This window comes from Bubalus kerabau, chromosome 17, assembly GCF_029407905.1.
Source record: "Bubalus kerabau isolate K-KA32 ecotype Philippines breed swamp buffalo chromosome 17, PCC_UOA_SB_1v2, whole genome shotgun sequence".
Lineage (NCBI taxonomy): Eukaryota > Metazoa > Chordata > Mammalia > Artiodactyla > Bovidae > Bubalus > Bubalus kerabau.
The window spans coordinates 49,884,006-49,899,646 of NC_073640.1; the positions used below are offsets into that span (position 1 = coordinate 49,884,006).

The 15,641-nt window shown below is 52.5% G+C and overlaps 1 protein-coding gene and 1 long non-coding RNA gene across 2 annotated transcripts; one reads left to right on the forward strand and one right to left on the reverse strand.

The window, feature by feature from the left end:
- The first annotated feature begins 11 nt into the window (after positions 1-11).
- On the forward strand, positions 12-6,181 carry LOC129631567 (uncharacterized). The gene is made up of 3 exons (XR_008704083.1): positions 12-132; positions 4,276-4,405; positions 4,633-6,181. It is a non-coding gene; the product is annotated as an uncharacterized LOC129631567 (long non-coding RNA).
- Positions 1,344-14,785, reverse strand: CLIP3 (CAP-Gly domain containing linker protein 3). Its single transcript, XM_055552668.1, has 14 exons — positions 14,037-14,785; positions 13,497-13,720; positions 9,600-9,739; positions 9,422-9,515; positions 9,053-9,214; positions 8,556-8,674; positions 7,820-8,056; positions 4,570-4,705; positions 4,322-4,450; positions 3,293-3,436; positions 3,101-3,224; positions 2,830-2,894; positions 2,386-2,458; positions 1,344-1,805 (listed from the first exon to the last, which is right to left on the reverse strand). The coding sequence occupies exons 2-14, from the start codon at positions 13,660-13,662 to the stop codon at positions 1,751-1,753; spliced, it is 1,644 nt and encodes a 547-aa protein (XP_055408643.1). The 5' UTR covers positions 13,663-13,720; positions 14,037-14,785; the 3' UTR covers positions 1,344-1,750.
- Positions 14,786-15,641: the final 856 nt, after the last annotated feature.

The following is a 15,641-nucleotide window of genomic DNA, read 5'->3' on the forward strand; positions in this document are numbered from 1 at the left end:
CTTCAGAGACCGAGCTTCGTCTGGACCGACCAATCAGAGCTTCAGAATGGAACCCATCGGAGCCAGCCCAGAGTGGAGGCGCAGTCTTGGCGGCCCACAGGGAAAACGCGTGTGTTGGAAGGACCCCCGCAGGTTAGGCCATCCTATATACCAGCCGTAGGGAGACGAGATTGAGGGAAGGACTTCCTCTGCCATGCTCCCCTAGTAAGGGTATAGAGGCACGGCCGTTAACTCCCTAAACACAGACCCCACACGGAAAGCCATAGAAACGTCTTTATTGAAGGGGATAGGGGTCATGCTGAGTTTGGGGACATGCAGTGAAGGGGCAGTCGTGAGCTGTCCTTGGTTTTCAGGGCCCCAGGTCTGCCCTGGACACCCTGGGCCTTCAGGGTCTCCGTCGGCTTCTGCTCTTCTGACCAGGGTGCTCTGAGGCCCTTCAGGGCCAGTAACTTAGATTTGGCGTTTTGGACCTGTGACCAGAACGTAGATTGAAATGGGGGCTCCAGGATTTGGGATCCCCTGAAGGCCTCGATGCTCCTCGTCTATTAGAGAGGGAGGCTTGAGGATTTGGGGTTCCCTTGGGACTGGGGCTCTTGGAATTTGGGTATCTTGTGATCCATAGACTCGGGGCATTGAAGTCCTCTGGTTTCCAGGGATGAGAATTTCTGTTTGGGGGTCTCCTGGTGCCTATGAATAGGGCTTGACGTGCCCTGGGTGCCTAGGATGCATATCCTGACTACAGTCTCCTCCATCTCAGGCATAGGGACTTCCATGGTTGGGGGATTCCTGGGGGCTTGGAATCGGATTTTTTAAATTTGGGATTCCCTGGGGATTTGGGGTTCCATGATCTGGGGGTCCTGGGAGTTAGGGTTTTGGGCTTTCCTAGGGGCTGTAGGAATTAGGGGCAGAGGGAAGTTTGGGACATGTACTCTGGGGGTTGGGATCCTGAGTCCCAGAATGGGGCCTCCAAATTTTGGGGTCCCCCAAAGGGGGAAATCATTACTTAAAAAATAGAGAATTTTCTGGGAGCCTGGGCAGCACAGGTACTGTGGGCCACATGGGGTGGGCTTCATACAAGGCACTGGGGGTTTCTTGAGGGTGCAGAGGGTAGGAAGACTTGGGGGTCCTGTAATTAGCACTTCCAGGACTGTTTTGGCATCTGTAAATTGGGGGTGACAGTGGGCTGGTTAATGCGGGTCTCTTCTTGAGGGGTAAGAGTAGAGGCTTTTGTTAATGGAGGGAGTGTCCGATTGCAGTCTAAGGATTTTGGGGTGACCATGGGAGTCACAACATCTTGACAGGACTGATATTAAATGTGGGTCTGTTACTCTTCTCTGGAGATGTTTCTTTCAACGGGGTTTGATGTGGGGAGGGACCTTGTTAATAGGGAATGGTTTTGCTCCAGTGACTAGTGACTCAGGAATGTTCTACTGTGGAGCATTATGTAGAGAAAGTCACCATCATTTGGGGTGAGATGGAAATCTGTTAATTGGAGGGTCTGATCTGAGGGGTGGGACTAGCCTGAAGGTACTACACTCAGGGAATCTCTTTCTGGGTAACACAGGGTCTGTATTTGGGGGGGTCATCATGGGGGAATCTGTTAATAGGGCCTCAGTGATCGAGGGCTGGCTAATGGGGGTCTCTATTCTGGATGTGTTACTGGGAATCTCTATCTCAGGGTGACTCGGGGGCTCCTCGTGTCAGGAGACGCTAGAGGGGGCTCTGTGTCTCTGTTGGATGTCCAGAGCCTCTAAGACTGCATCTCCGCCCTCAGCATCCAAGGAAACCAGCAGCAGAAGAGCAACCTGGGGAAAAGAACTGTGTCATGCCCCAGTGCAGGGTGTGGGAGCATCTGGACCCATCCCCACCCAGTTCTTCCCCAAGGGTCTGGGATTTGGCCTTTCTGGGTTCTGCCTCCACCTCTCCGGCTCTCTCAGGCTCCTCTGGAGCAGAGGGTGTTCTGTCTCCCTTGTTTTTGTTTAGTCGCTAGTTGTATCTGACTGTTTGCGACCCCATGGACTGTAGCTCACTCCTCTGTCCATGGGATTTCCCAGGCAAGATTATTGGAGTGGGTTGCCATTTCTTTCTCCAGGGGATTGTTCCGACCCAGGGATTGAACCCCTGTCTCCTGCTTGGCAGGCAGTTTCTTTACCACTGAGCCACTATGGAAGGTCTTACTTGCCTCTTAAAAATTGAATTCACCAGAATTCATGGTGGGGCCTCACTCTCTAAAGACTGTTTCTGGGTAAGCTAACTTAAGTCCTAAGTTTTCCTAACCTCTATTTCCAGCCCCAACCAGAACTCCAGACCCCCCTGTCCAGTGGCCTGGTGGATGGCTTTCCCTGAATTATCCCACAGGAGAGGGGACCAAGGGTTGCTACACACCTGGAGATGGAGTTCTCAGATGCGATGTCCTTTGGGGTCCGGACTGTTGTGAAAGTGCGTTTGGGCTGCGTCACTGAAGAGAAGGGCGAGGTTTCAGGTGATAGGATGACAGACCCACCTCTGTCCTCAATATCCACCCAGACTCTTTGTCATTAATATTTATCTACATCCCCAATATCCTAGACTTCCAACAGCCATCTAGACTCTCTTTTCAGTAATATTCCCTGTGTCCTCTGAGACCTACCCATGTCCCCAGTGCCTGCTCAGAGCCTTATTAACATCCTCTTCTCCATAACACCCATCCTTTCGGGGGTCCGACTCATCATTTTCCTGGATCCCCAATTAAATACTGGAGATTCTGTCACCAGCATATACCTAAGGACCCCATGACCTTACTGCCTACCCCCAAACCACATTCCTCCTCACACCCAGCCTGCAACTCACTTGTCACTTGATGCACTTTTTTGGCTCCAACATTGTCCCCAGGGGGGTCAGTGGATCCACCAATCCTGGGGAGACATGACAAGTGCGAGGAGTCAGAGCCACAAGAGGCCAGAGTCTGGCAGGAGCTGAGCTGCAGGGGGCCTACGAGGAAAGCGCTAGGGTGTGGGGATGGGTGTCCACTCTATCCTCCTGGTCCAAGAGGAGGAGACATCTAAGGTGAGTATCAGGGCTCTGGGAAGTACCCTGGGTGATGATCAGAGTCTGGGCTCACCTCTGAATTCGAGATGCTGGTGCAAAGACGCCATGCTTCGGGGGGCAGTTGAAGTACCGGACACCGAAGACAGAGCCATCGTGCTTGCCGGTGGGCTGGTCTAGCTCGATGCCATACCAGTACCCTGCAACAGGAGGGTGTCAGGATGCCTTGAGGCCCTGCCTGCCCCCCGGCCCAGATAGTAATCCTCACCTGGGGCGAAGTCTGTCTTTCCGTAGAAGCGCACAATCCCTTGCTTCTGGCCAGCAACGAGGACTTGGTCTCCAACCTCAGCCTTGGCTCCTTCGCGCTGCTGCAGGCTGCCCAGAGACGGGGATGATGAGGGCTTCTTCTTACCTGGGGGTGGAGGGGACAAGGGTTGAGGGTGAGGCCTCCAGACGCCAGCCCAGGGGATGCTGTGCCACCCAGAAAACCACAAGGTAGGAACTCTGTCCTTGATCAAATGAGATGAACTGCAGAGCCTTTCTCTGAAATAGGAGTCGGGGCCTGGGGGGCTTGAAAGAAAACCCTAGCTGCCAGAGAAATGGGGTTGGGGGCTTTAGGTATGAGAGAGAAAACTGAGTCAAGAACCTAGAGAACCCCAAAAACTCTTTCTCAAAGTTAAGGATATTAGGCCAAAGGAAAACTCGAGTGTCAAAAGTCAGAAATTATCCTTTTAAAATGAAGGAGAGGGGGAACTTCCCTGGTGATCCAGTGGCTAAGACTCCACACTCCCACTGCAGGCGGCCCACATCAATCCCTGGTCAGGGAACTAGATTCTGCATGCCACAACTAAATATCCCGCATGCTGCAAGGAAGATGGGAGACCCCACGTGCCACAACTAACACCCAGCACAGCAAATAAATAAGCAAATAAAGTATTTTTAAAATAAAAATATGAAGAGGGGAAAATAAATAAAATGAAGGAGGGAGTTGGGTCTGAGGATAAATCAAGTCACTAAAGCCAGGAACCCCACAGATTCTTCCCTAAAACTGGGAGAAAGCCTTTGGGTTTAAGGGGAAGCTAAGTCACAGAGGGCAGGGAACACATACAGGTCCTTCCAAGAACTGGGTGGGACCAGTACTGAATCAAAGGAGAAACTCAGGTACAAAAGTCAGGGACTCAGAGTTTGTCCTCTAAAATGGGAGTTTGGGCCTGAGGAAAAACTGAGTCACAGAAGCTGGTCTACCCACAGAATATCCTCAAGACTGGCTCCTGTCACCCCATGGGCTCCGCCTGACCTTTGTGTTCCCTGCGGCCCTTGCCAGTGACACGGGAGAAGTCCATTCGGGGAGTCCGAGGTGTGGAGGTGACGGATGAAGGAGGTGCGTCCACTGCCTTGGAGATCTTGGACACAGAGGCAAAAAGACCTGGGGGGACAGAGCCTGGGCTGGGACTTGTCCAGGCCTCTGCCCCTGCCCCATCATCACCCCTGACCCCACCCCTCAGTCAGCAGCATCACTACTGAGTGGACCCCAGTGAGACTGACCCTGCTTGGGAGGGCAGATGAAGTACCGGACGCCCCCAACACTGCCATCATTCTTGCCCTCAGGTTCATCCAGCTCCACGCCCACCCACTGGCCACTGGCGAACTCCGTGGTCCCGCAGAACCGCAGCGTGCCCGTCTGGAGGAAACAAGGGAGGATATGGCTTGGGTGGCCTTGGGAGGCCATGATAAGATCACTGGCACAGGGAAATCCCTGGTGGTCCAGTGGTTAAGAGTCAGTACTTTCACTGCTGAGGGCTCAGGTTCAGTCCTTGGAGATCTTGCAAGCTGCACAGAGTGGCCAAAAAAAAAAAAAAAAATCACTGGCAAACAAGCAACATGGTGGAGTGTATGAGGGAGCCCCAGGCTCAAATCTCAGCATCTCAGCCTGGACATTACCATTCACTGGCTATGTGACTTAACCATACTGTGCCTCAGTGTCCTCTGCGAAATGGGAGTAGAAATTGCACCCACCTTACAGGATTGTTACAGAGCTGCCCTGCCCAATGTAGTAAATAGCCACTAGCTACATAATGACAAAATCAGGACCTCCCCCATGGTCCAATGGTTAAGATTCCATGCTTCCACTGCAGAGGCTATGGGTTTGATCCCTGGTCAGGAAAGTTCCACATGCTGAGCAAGGTAGACAAAAATAAATAAATAAATAAAATAACTAAAATATTTCCCCAATTGCAGTAGCCACATTCCAAGTTCTTAATAACCACATGTGGCTTGTGGCTACTTCACTGGACTATAAATACACAGAACATTTCCAATCTCACAAAGTCTATTGGACATGAATGCTACAGAGACAGAAAAGCCCTCAGTACAGGGCTTGGTGCTGAGTAAGGGATCAGTAAGTGCTGACTATTCGTATACTGTCACTTTCGTAAAGGGACTGCAGGGGCCTCAGTGTCACCTGTAAAATGAGGATAGCAGTCCACCTCAGAGTCTAGTTATCTGGTGGAAACATTTTTAATATATGTGACATTGCTTAGCTGCAGTGAGTGTGGTTATTATCATTTGGGTGAGATTCCTTCACTGCTCTACACCTCAGTTCCTTGTCTATGCTGCTGCTGCTGCTGCTAAGTCGCTTCAGTCGTGTCCGACTCTGTGCGACTCCATAGACGGCAGCCCACCAGGCTCCGCTGTCCCTGGGATTCTCCAGGCAAGAACACTGGAGTGGGTTACCATTTCCTTCTCCAATGCATGAAAGAGAAAAGTGAAAGTGAAGTCGCTCAGTCGTGTCCGACTCCTAGCGACCCCATCGATTGCAGCCTACCAGGATCCTTGATCCATGGATTTTCCAGGCAAGAGTGCTGGAGTAGGGTGCCATTGCCTTCTCCGTCCTTGTCTATAAAGTGGGCTAAATAATAGTGCCTCCTTTGGAGAGTTGGTGCGGGGATCAGAACAGTGGCTGGCACACAAAGAGCACTTGGTGTACACCAAGCCCTGTTCTAAGGGCTTTACTCATTTTAACTAATTTAAACTTGGAAAAGAATCTAAAAGAGAATGGTTATGTGTGTATGTGTAACTGATTCATTTGGCTGCACAGTGAAGCAAACTAACACAACATTGTAAAATACAAATTCATTTTAAAAATAAACCTCATACAACCCCCTGAAATGGGTATTTTTAGTTTCCTTTTACAGATGAAGAAACTGATGCCCAGAGAGGTGAAATCACTGGCCCCACAGCTGGCAAGTGGCAGAGAGATGTGCTTGAGCAAATCCTAATAACCACTGTGCTGTGCTGCTTCTCTCCAGGCAGAGACTGTTATTACATGTCTCCAGACAAAGGTTTCACCACTCTGGATTTCTTATAGTCTTCTATGTTGTAAAATGGAGAAAGTCAACCCCTTCTGCTTTCAAAACTGGCACACTGATTTGATTAGGTCACGTACAAGAACTTTCCAAAGGGGGCTGATGCATGCAAAACTCTTGATTAGGAAACAAAGTGTGACTTTATGGCTTCTCACTGTACAAAGAAACAAAATTCAGTCACTGCAGTGGCCTGCAGGTCTAGTGTGATCCAGCCCCTGCTAACCTTGCCACTTCACTCTCCCTAGATAACTCCCTTCCATGCACACTCCTCTGAGGCTTTGTACCTGTGGTTTCCTTTGTCTTATATTTTTGCAAGGTGAGCTCCTTCCCATCTCAGCCCGTATATCACCTCCTCAGAGATGCCTTCTCAGAAGACGCTAGCTAAAAGCACCTCTGCCCTCAGCCAGGGCCAATTTATTAAATATTTGCATTTAATAAATGTTTTCAAAGCCCTTGCTACTGGAAATTATCTTAACTGTGAGTTGACTTTATTGACTGTCTCTTCTTCAGTAAAAATGGAGTTCTATGAGAGCAAGGCTGGGGCTGACACAAGTCTTTACCCCCAAGGACAGGCTGGGTCCAGCATGGAGCCTGAGGGACAGCAGGTAAATGAATTCAATTTGGAATACCTGGATGAATGAAGATGTTCTCTGTCCTCTGGGACTTTATCCCTGCTCCCTCTCCCTGCTGCTGCTGCTGCTAAGTCGCTTCAGTCGTGTCCGACTCTGTGCGACCCCATGGACTGCAGCCTACCAGGCTTCTCTGTCCCTGGGATTCTCCAGGCAAGAACACTAGAGTGGGTTGCCATTTCCTTCTCCAATGCGTGAAAGTGGAAAGTGAAAGAAGTCGCTCAGTCGTGTCTGACTCTTAGAGACCCCATGGACTGCAGCCTACCAGGCTCCTCCATCCATGGGATTTTCCAGGCAACAGTACTGGAGTGGGGTGCCATTGCCTTCTCCCGCTCCCTCTCTCTAAGACCCCCCTTTCTCCTTTTCTTCTCCTGGCTCACTCCTCCACATCTTCAAGTGGATGCATTCCCCATCACACCCCTGATTGCTCTGACCAGTACTTTTTTCCCAAGCAAGGGAGTGATTACTCTGCGAGCACAGGTGGCCCCTGAATGGGGACCACAGGGCCCAGGGGACCCAAATGGGGCCGACCTGTGCTGATCACTCTGCCTGTGCTTCCTCACGAGAGCCACAACTGCTCTGGGCTGTCACTGTCAGGAGATGGATCTGTTGTCCCCCTTGGACTAAGAGCTCAGTCCAGCGTGGGGCATAATGGAGGCACTAGCAGAACGGCTGGATGAAATAAACACTGTGTGCATGCCTGGGAGGGTGGACAGACAGAGGGGGCGAGTCTGGACTCTGCCCAAGGCCGCAGCTTTGCTCGCTGAGTCCTGCCCTCCCCTCCCTGCTCCAGTTCCTGACCTTCTGGCCATCCAGTAGCACGCGGTCTCCCAGGCGCAGGCCCAGTGCGCTGAGCATGAGATTGCCTGGGACGTTGTCATAGTTGGGTAGTGTGACCTTGGGGAGGGCGCAGGAGAGTGGCACTGCCTCCTCCAGTAGCGTCCTTAGCTCCTTGGCCACCAGTGCTGCCTCTGCCTTGTCCAGGGACATGTCCATGGGGTCTGGGACCACCTCTGCTGGCACTTGTCCCTTTCGGTTCTGTGGACCAACAGGAAAAGAGGAGGAGAAAACTCAGTGGTGGTAGGCTGCCCTCCCACTGAGGCCATGCCCCCAGAGACCCTGGGTCAAGGTGAAGCAGAGATGGGAGTAAGGTCATGCCCTGGACCAACATGGCAACAGGAAGGGATGGGGCATTAAGGTTCAGACCACGGTCCCCAGGGAAGTCCACTCCTGAGACCTCAGCCTGGGGATGTCAAGTATGGAGCCAACGGGGAATGAAGGTCCCACTTCAGTGCTGTAGGTCATGCCTTCAGGGCCAAGACCCCAAGCCCAGAAATGGGGCCGTGGAAGGACAAACACAGAAAATGGGCTCCTGTGGTACTAGGTCAAGGGTCCAACTGGGCCAATGGGGAATGAGAGCTTCAAGAAAGGCAAGTGGTCCTGCCCCTCTCCCATCCTCTGCAGAGGCCTGCTGGCTGGAAAGGGATTGGGAAGGAAGGAAAAGGAAGGTAACAGGACTGGGCCAGGGTGGCAGTACCCGAAGCGCCGGGTTGGCGCCGTGTTCCAGCAAACATTTGGCCGCGCCCAGGCACAGGTTGGAGGCAGCGATGTGCAGGGCTGATCCGTGGTTGAAGTCACTGCACGTGGAGTTCACCACTGGGAAGTGGGTGAGAGGAGGGTTCCAAGTGAGCGCCCTCGGCACCCAGCCCTTTCGCTGCTGCCTTCCAGTCTCCGGAAGTCCATCTCTTCATCTCTTAACCCGCAGGCTTCAGTGCTTCCCCCAGCCTCGGACAGAGCCCCGCCCCTCCTCGGCCACACCCCTCCCGACTAGCTCCTGCCAGGTCCCAGTAGCCTTAAGGACCACTGAGCCCCATTTCCTGCACCTCCCACCTTCCATCCTGGCCTCCCAAGCCAGGTCCATTAGTCGTCTTCCCACCCTTCTTCACTCCCTACACCTGAGCACCCTCCTCCTGCTTCAAGACCTCCTTCCTCTCCGGGGCCCTGCCGGCTCCTAGCCCGGCCCCTCCTCCTCACCTCGGGGCCGCGCACCCTTCAGCAGCACACGCACGAGATCGGGCACGTCGAAATAGGCGGCGTAGTGAAGCGCGTTCATGTTAGTCCAGCGGCTACGCAGGGTCACGTCTGCGCCCAGAGCCAGCAACTGCTGCGAGAGGCGCACCGCCGCCGCGGGGTCCCCTGCGCAACAGCCCAGGTCAGCTTGGGTCCCCTCCTCTAGAGACTGGGGCCAGGGCCATGGGGCAGACCCTGGGCCTCAGGGACTGCACTTTGGGATCCTAGGCTGTGAGTGGACTCAGGATGGAGGTCGGAGGGCTAGAGTTCTGAGAGTGTCGGGCGTGGGAGCCTAGGTTTGGGGGTTCATGGTATGGGGGCTAGGACCCTCACCGACTCCGTGGGCCCCAGCCTTGCACGCATAATGGAGCAGTGTCATGTCGGTCAGCCCATCGCGATCATTCACATGGCAGCCTCGACGCAGAATCTAAGGGTACCGGGGACCAGGGAGGGTTACCCAAACACGTGAGGGACCCCTTCCCCTCCTCCCTCACATCACCAGTGTCCTTACCTCGTTGCCGATGACGTCGATCTTGTGTTGGACTTGGGGCACCCACTGACGCACGATGGCGAACAGCTCAGGGATGGTGGTCTGGGGGTCAAACAGAATCTCCTGGCAGGCAGGGTCGTTGGGGTCGAAGAAGGTGAAGGCTGGGGTGGTGAGAGGTCCAAGGTCACCCCCAGGCAACCTGACCCCGCCTCCTTCCACCCTGAGATACAGTAGCCCTAAGTCTTTGTCTTTAAGACCTCCTAAGGCAGGGTCTCACACTGGTGGCCTGTGGGCCCTGGACATTTTCTGTGGGGCCAGCATGAGGTTTCAAAATGAAGAGGTTTCACATAAAAATTAGGATGCCTTCCTGTTTTGAAAATTAAAGATCAGGCAATTCCTGTATAACAGCCACCTCTACCTCACGAAACAAGAGTGTGACAAGGAATCTGCATGCCCAAGGGAATTGCTACTGTTCTGGCCCATGGTACCTTGTCAGTCTGGGCACGATTAGGCCGAATCTCCAGAGTAAAGAAAAAAATTTTTAATATTGACTTATTTATTTGGCTGCATGTGGGATCTTTGTTGTAGCAGGCAGTATCTAGATCTAGTTCCCTGACCAAGGATCGAACCCAGGCACCCAGCATTGGGAGCATAAAGTCTTAGCCCCTGGATGACTAGGAAAGTCCCAGAGTAAAGAAAACTTAAAAGCCAGAAATCAGTTTTTAAGAAAAATCTCCCCAATTTTTCAGCTACTGTGCAGTCCACATAAAATGTACCCATGGGCAGGATACAACCTGTGGCCAGCCAGGGGGAAACCCAGAGGAACTTCCATGTCCCTGCTTTAGACTCTGAGGATTGCCCTCTACTAATGTTCAGCACCCAGCACAGGGCTGGCACGTGGTGAGAACTCAGTGCCTGTTGAATGGATGAGCACATGAATGACCAGATGATACAGAGCCCAGGGAAGGACTGTACAGTCTCCAGCAGGCAGCCTGTGTGCTCCTTTAAAACCCCAGCCCTTCTTGGCTGAGATCCCTGCCCTGGCTCCCATCACACTTGAGTACAGATCCAAATCTCACTCTGGCCCAAAGGCCCTGCACCAACTGGCGTTGTCTGTTCTTTGCTCTCTCCCCCTCACTCATTCCCCTCCAGTCACACTGGCCTTCTTCCACCCTTTCAATTTGCCAGGCAAATTGCTGTCTCAGGGCTTTGTGCTTGCTGTTTTTCTTGCCAGGGCCAGTCTCCCCTCAGATCTTCTTAAGGCTCCAGAGAGGCCTCCCCAGACCATCCTGGCTAAGTGAGCACCTCTGCCCTTCTCCATCTCTTGCCCCCCCCCCCACTTTTTTTTTTTAATTTGGCTGCATCGCAGGGCATGTGGGATCTTAGTTCCCCAACTAGGGGTCAAACTCACACCCCCTTCATTGGAAGCACAGAGTCTTAACCATTGGACCGCCAGGGAAGTCCCTCTTGCCCTTTTAAAAATTTATTTAAGAATATCACTACTTGGGTACTTCCTCAGCCATCTGCTGGTTAAGACTGCAGAGACCCGGGTTCAAAGCCTGGTCAAGGGACTAAGATCCTGCAAGCCTCATGATGTGGCCAAAAAATAAAACCCCACTACTTGTTTACTCCTTCCTCTCTCCTCTTTTCCTCTCTTTCTCTTCTGCCCTCTTTTTCCTCTCTCTCTCTCACTTGTCCCCCTCACTAGGACATTTCTGTTCTCCCTTATCCCCAAGGCCCTGGCATCCAGGAGATGCTCAGTCTCCACTGATTTAATGTACACATTTAATAAACACATACATGAGTTTCTCCTGGAGTCCACCTTAGCCCTCTCTCTGGCCTCAACCACATTTTCAGATTCCTTCACCTTCTGTGACCAAACCCTCCTTGTTTTACAAGCAGCAGGATTCCTGGGGGTGGGGAACAGACACCCTAGGCTCTTTGACATCCCAGCAGGCTACAGGCCCCAGCCACATTTCCAAAGGAAATTTTCCAGTTTTCCGGGACGGATACCCTGCCCTGGACACCCAGATAATGTTATTTTTCTATCAGACTGAGGGTAACCTATAGCCTCTCTGATCCCCCTCTAGTGAGTGACACATGTCCACAGAGGCCATCCCTCTTGCCCTATCCTGCTGGTACCTACTCTCTGAACTTGGAACCTAGTTGAAGGTACAGCTACCAAGGATTCCCAGCCAACATCTAAAAGCCTCCTCCTATACCCAGTTCTGGCTGAGCTCCACTCTCTCTATGCAGTAACCAGAGGGAGCTTTTAAAAATATAAATCAGAACTGCCACTCCCCTGCTTTTAAATACCCATGCCCCCGCCCCCAACTGCTCTCCCCACCATCACATTTAGAATATACACGAAGTCCTCACAGTAGCCTTAAAGGCCCTTCCCAGATATAGCCCTTGCCAACCTCTCACTTCATCTCTGATCACTCCCTAACTGCAGCACCATGATTTTCTTTTTGTTCCAAGCTCAGTCCTGCCTCAGGGCTTTTGCAACTTGCTGGTTACAGCCTGGAACTCTCTTTTTCCAGCTTTCCTATGGTTGATTCCTCCTCTTGCTCAGTTGTTGTTGTTTAGTCACTAAGTTGTGTCCCAACTCTTTGTGACCCCATGGATTGTAGCCCGCCAGGCTCCTCTGTCCATGGGATTTCCCAGGCAAGAATACTGGCGTGAGTGAGTGTTGCTCAGTCGTTTCCGATTCTTTGCGACCCCATGGACTAGAGCCCACCAGGCTCCTCTGTCCATGGAATTCTCCAGGTAAGAATACTGGAGTGGGCTGCCATTTCCTTCTCCAGGACATCTCCCTGACCCAGGGACTGAACCCACATCTCCTAATTGGCAGGCAGATTCTTTACCACTGAACCACCAGGGAAGCCCCCCTCATGCTCAGGGTTTCCACCTAAATGCTTCCTCGTCAGAAAGACGCATCCTGACTGCTCTATCTCAAGGTGCTGCCCCCTAGCCATTCTCTATTATTATATCTCCATCTTTTATTTCTGTCATAGCATTTACTCCAATCTGAACTTATCTGATTTTTTTTTTTTTCTGACCATGCCTCATGGCATGTGAGAGTTACCGGACCAGGGATCGAACTCATGCCCTCTGAAGTAGAAGTGCAAAGTCCTACCACTGGACCCCCAGGGAAGTCCCTGAACTTATCTGATTTATATATCTGTTACTTGTTTAGTCTTGCCTTCTCTCCTGAGAGCAGAGATCATGCCTGGACCGCTCACCATTAAATCTCCATCTCCCAGCAAAGGCTTGTCACCGAGTATAGTACTGCTGGAGAATGAGTAGACACTTTCTATGTATCTAAGAGGACACCTCCCTCTCAGCTCCACAGCCTCCTACCTCAGAACCTCCACTCCTGTGGTCACCTCTCCTGGGATCCCCTTCCCCTTGTTAACCCTCAATCCATCCTTGGGTCTCCCTTGAATGTTATTTATTCAGGAAAACTGTATCTTAAAAGGCTCTTGCAGACTCCTATTCTTGGCAAACACGATTCTCATCATGTCTTTAATTATGTCCTTGTATTTTTGTACTTATTTGTGTGACCATTATTGAAGCCTGTGAATTTTCTTAGGCAAAGACTAGATCTGTCTGCCCCCACCTCCTAGGTCCATAGCAGGCTTTCAAAACATGCTTGTTGAATGACTAAAGGACTGAATGATGTGTCATGAATCAAATATTAGGATTATCCCAATTCCATTCTCCAGTGGGTGAATGAATGAATGAATGAAGAGGGGTGGGGATGCAAGGGCCATGACTCCTCCCCAGACCACCTTCAAATCCTCGGGAGTCTTCCCACCATCTCCACCAGCGGAGTTTTCAGCCAGACCTCCCTGGCCAGACCTCCCTGGCCACCAAAGGCTCCAGGCCATATTGCAGGATGGGGAGGGGGGTTACCGTAGTCCTTGGGGAGGGGGGCTGGTGCCGAGGGGTGCACAACAGGCTTCTGCCGGCGCTCCTGGGTGGGGCTGGGGGGCTCCGGGACAGGCTCATCCTCCTCCTCCTCCTCTTCTTCCTCCGCCCTGAGCGGCGGGGCCATGGGGGCAGGATCTGTCTTAGTCATGGTCCTCGGTGGCCCTCGGGGGGCAGATGCAGAGTTGGGGGTGGGCTTCAGGCAAATCCTAGGGGCAGAGGTCAACTAGAGAGGGTGATCCACAGTCTCCAGAATCTGAGCCCCCGATACGCTCCCAGGGCTCCGGATGGCTCTCACGCCCCCAGCACTGGATTTTGAGCAACCATAGAGATGTCAGTCACCCATCAGAGGACCCTGGTTTGTGGGCCTACGGTTTACCATTTCCCCCAGGCCAGCCCCCCATTCTTCTCCTCCCGCGTCAGGCCCCTCAGTCTAAGCCGCCCCCTCCCCGGGTTTGTTTATCTCAGGATGCAGGATGCTTTGCCCCTCCCCTTCTCCGCCGGCCTCCCCTCTATCCGTCTTACCTCGGGTGGATGGGGCTGAAGACCAAAGCTGAAACCGGGGAAACTGGAGTAATGGGGTGTCAGTGTCTGGAGAAGTGATGGGGGAGAAGGAGACAGAGAGAAGGGGATGAGGCCCAGACGCCGACGGGGGGATGGGGGTGGAGAGGGAGGGGCGCTGACAGCGCATGCGCCGTGTCACCCCCAACCAGGCGCGGGGGCGGAGACAGCTAGAGGCTGTTTGCATTGATGAAAAGACTGCAGGCAGGAATGGTAAGGGAAGAGACACCGAGGATGGGGAAGAAGAAATGGCCACCAAGAAAGATGTGAGGCTTGGAGACAGAAGGAGAGAGATGAAGCAGTTGTTCAGTCGTTAAATCCTGGGAAAACCGGCACAGTCTTTCCCGCTGTGATAGCGCCTTCCCCGCAGGCCTGCAAACCAGACCAATTAGGGCAGGGGTCTGTGGTAGTGACAGGTGTTTTCTCTCTCTAACGTATCAGACCTGCCCTATTCTCCACGTTCGCCCTAGACAAGTGATGTCTCAGAGGGATGGTTTTGTAGAGACTTCTATGGTCATTGTCATGGTAATTGTCGCAGAGTGCTCGCACCGCACTTACCAGGCCAAGAGAAGTTAAGCCACTTGCCCAAGGGTATAGAGCAAGTAGGTAAAATGGAGCTAAGACTTGAATCCAAGTAGCCCGGCTTAATCACCTTGCTACCTGGCTTTGGCAGTGTAGGGTACACATCTGCCAATAAACTCCTCCCCAGAAAGGCCTCCAGGAGCCAGCCAAGGATGGCTCCATCACAGTGGCTTGGCTGTTTCACACCTGACTATGGCCTGCCGTGTCCACTCTGATCTGAACAGAACTGGCTGACTTTGCCTTCCACCCCTCATCCTTCTATGGGCCGGCCCAGTAGCTGCATTCAAGGTATTTCTGAGGTATTTCATCCCTCACCCTCATCCCAGGCCCTGACCCTGGTCCATCCTTCATCCTCTCCTACCTGGACTATGGCAGCATCCTCTTCCCTATTCTCCCTGCTCCCCCTAACACCCCAATATGCTGCCACAGGGGACCTATTAATGCCTATCACATCAGGACCTTCCTAAAGGCATCTGCTTGCTGCACCTCACCCCAGATAAAAGCCAATGTCTCAACCATAGCCCACAAGTCCCATCATCTCACCAATCTCACCTCCTCTCACTCTCCCTGTCACTCACTCCACTCTAACCACACTGGCCTCCTTGTCCCTCCTCACCCCTGGACCTTCGCACTAGCTGTTTCTTCTGCCTGGAATGTTCCTCCCCCAAATACCTGATCTCCTTTAATCCTCTCCTTTAGGCTTTCACTTACTGGTTCCTTTTCAATGAGACCTTTTCGGCTCTATCTAACGTTGCCTCCCAACCCCGCCCTCCTTACAAACTCACTCCCTTCCCTGATTCACCATAGCAGCACTGCCCTCCTCCAGCTCACACCTCAGATGCTGCTGTTAGAAAAGGGGCTGTTCTCCTTGGAACATCCAATCTGCATGCCTTCCAGGCCAGCTCCTTTTCATCATCCAGGTCTCTGCTCAAACACTGTCTCCTTAGATAATCTTCCCTCCCTCCCTCTGCCCACACCACCACCCCC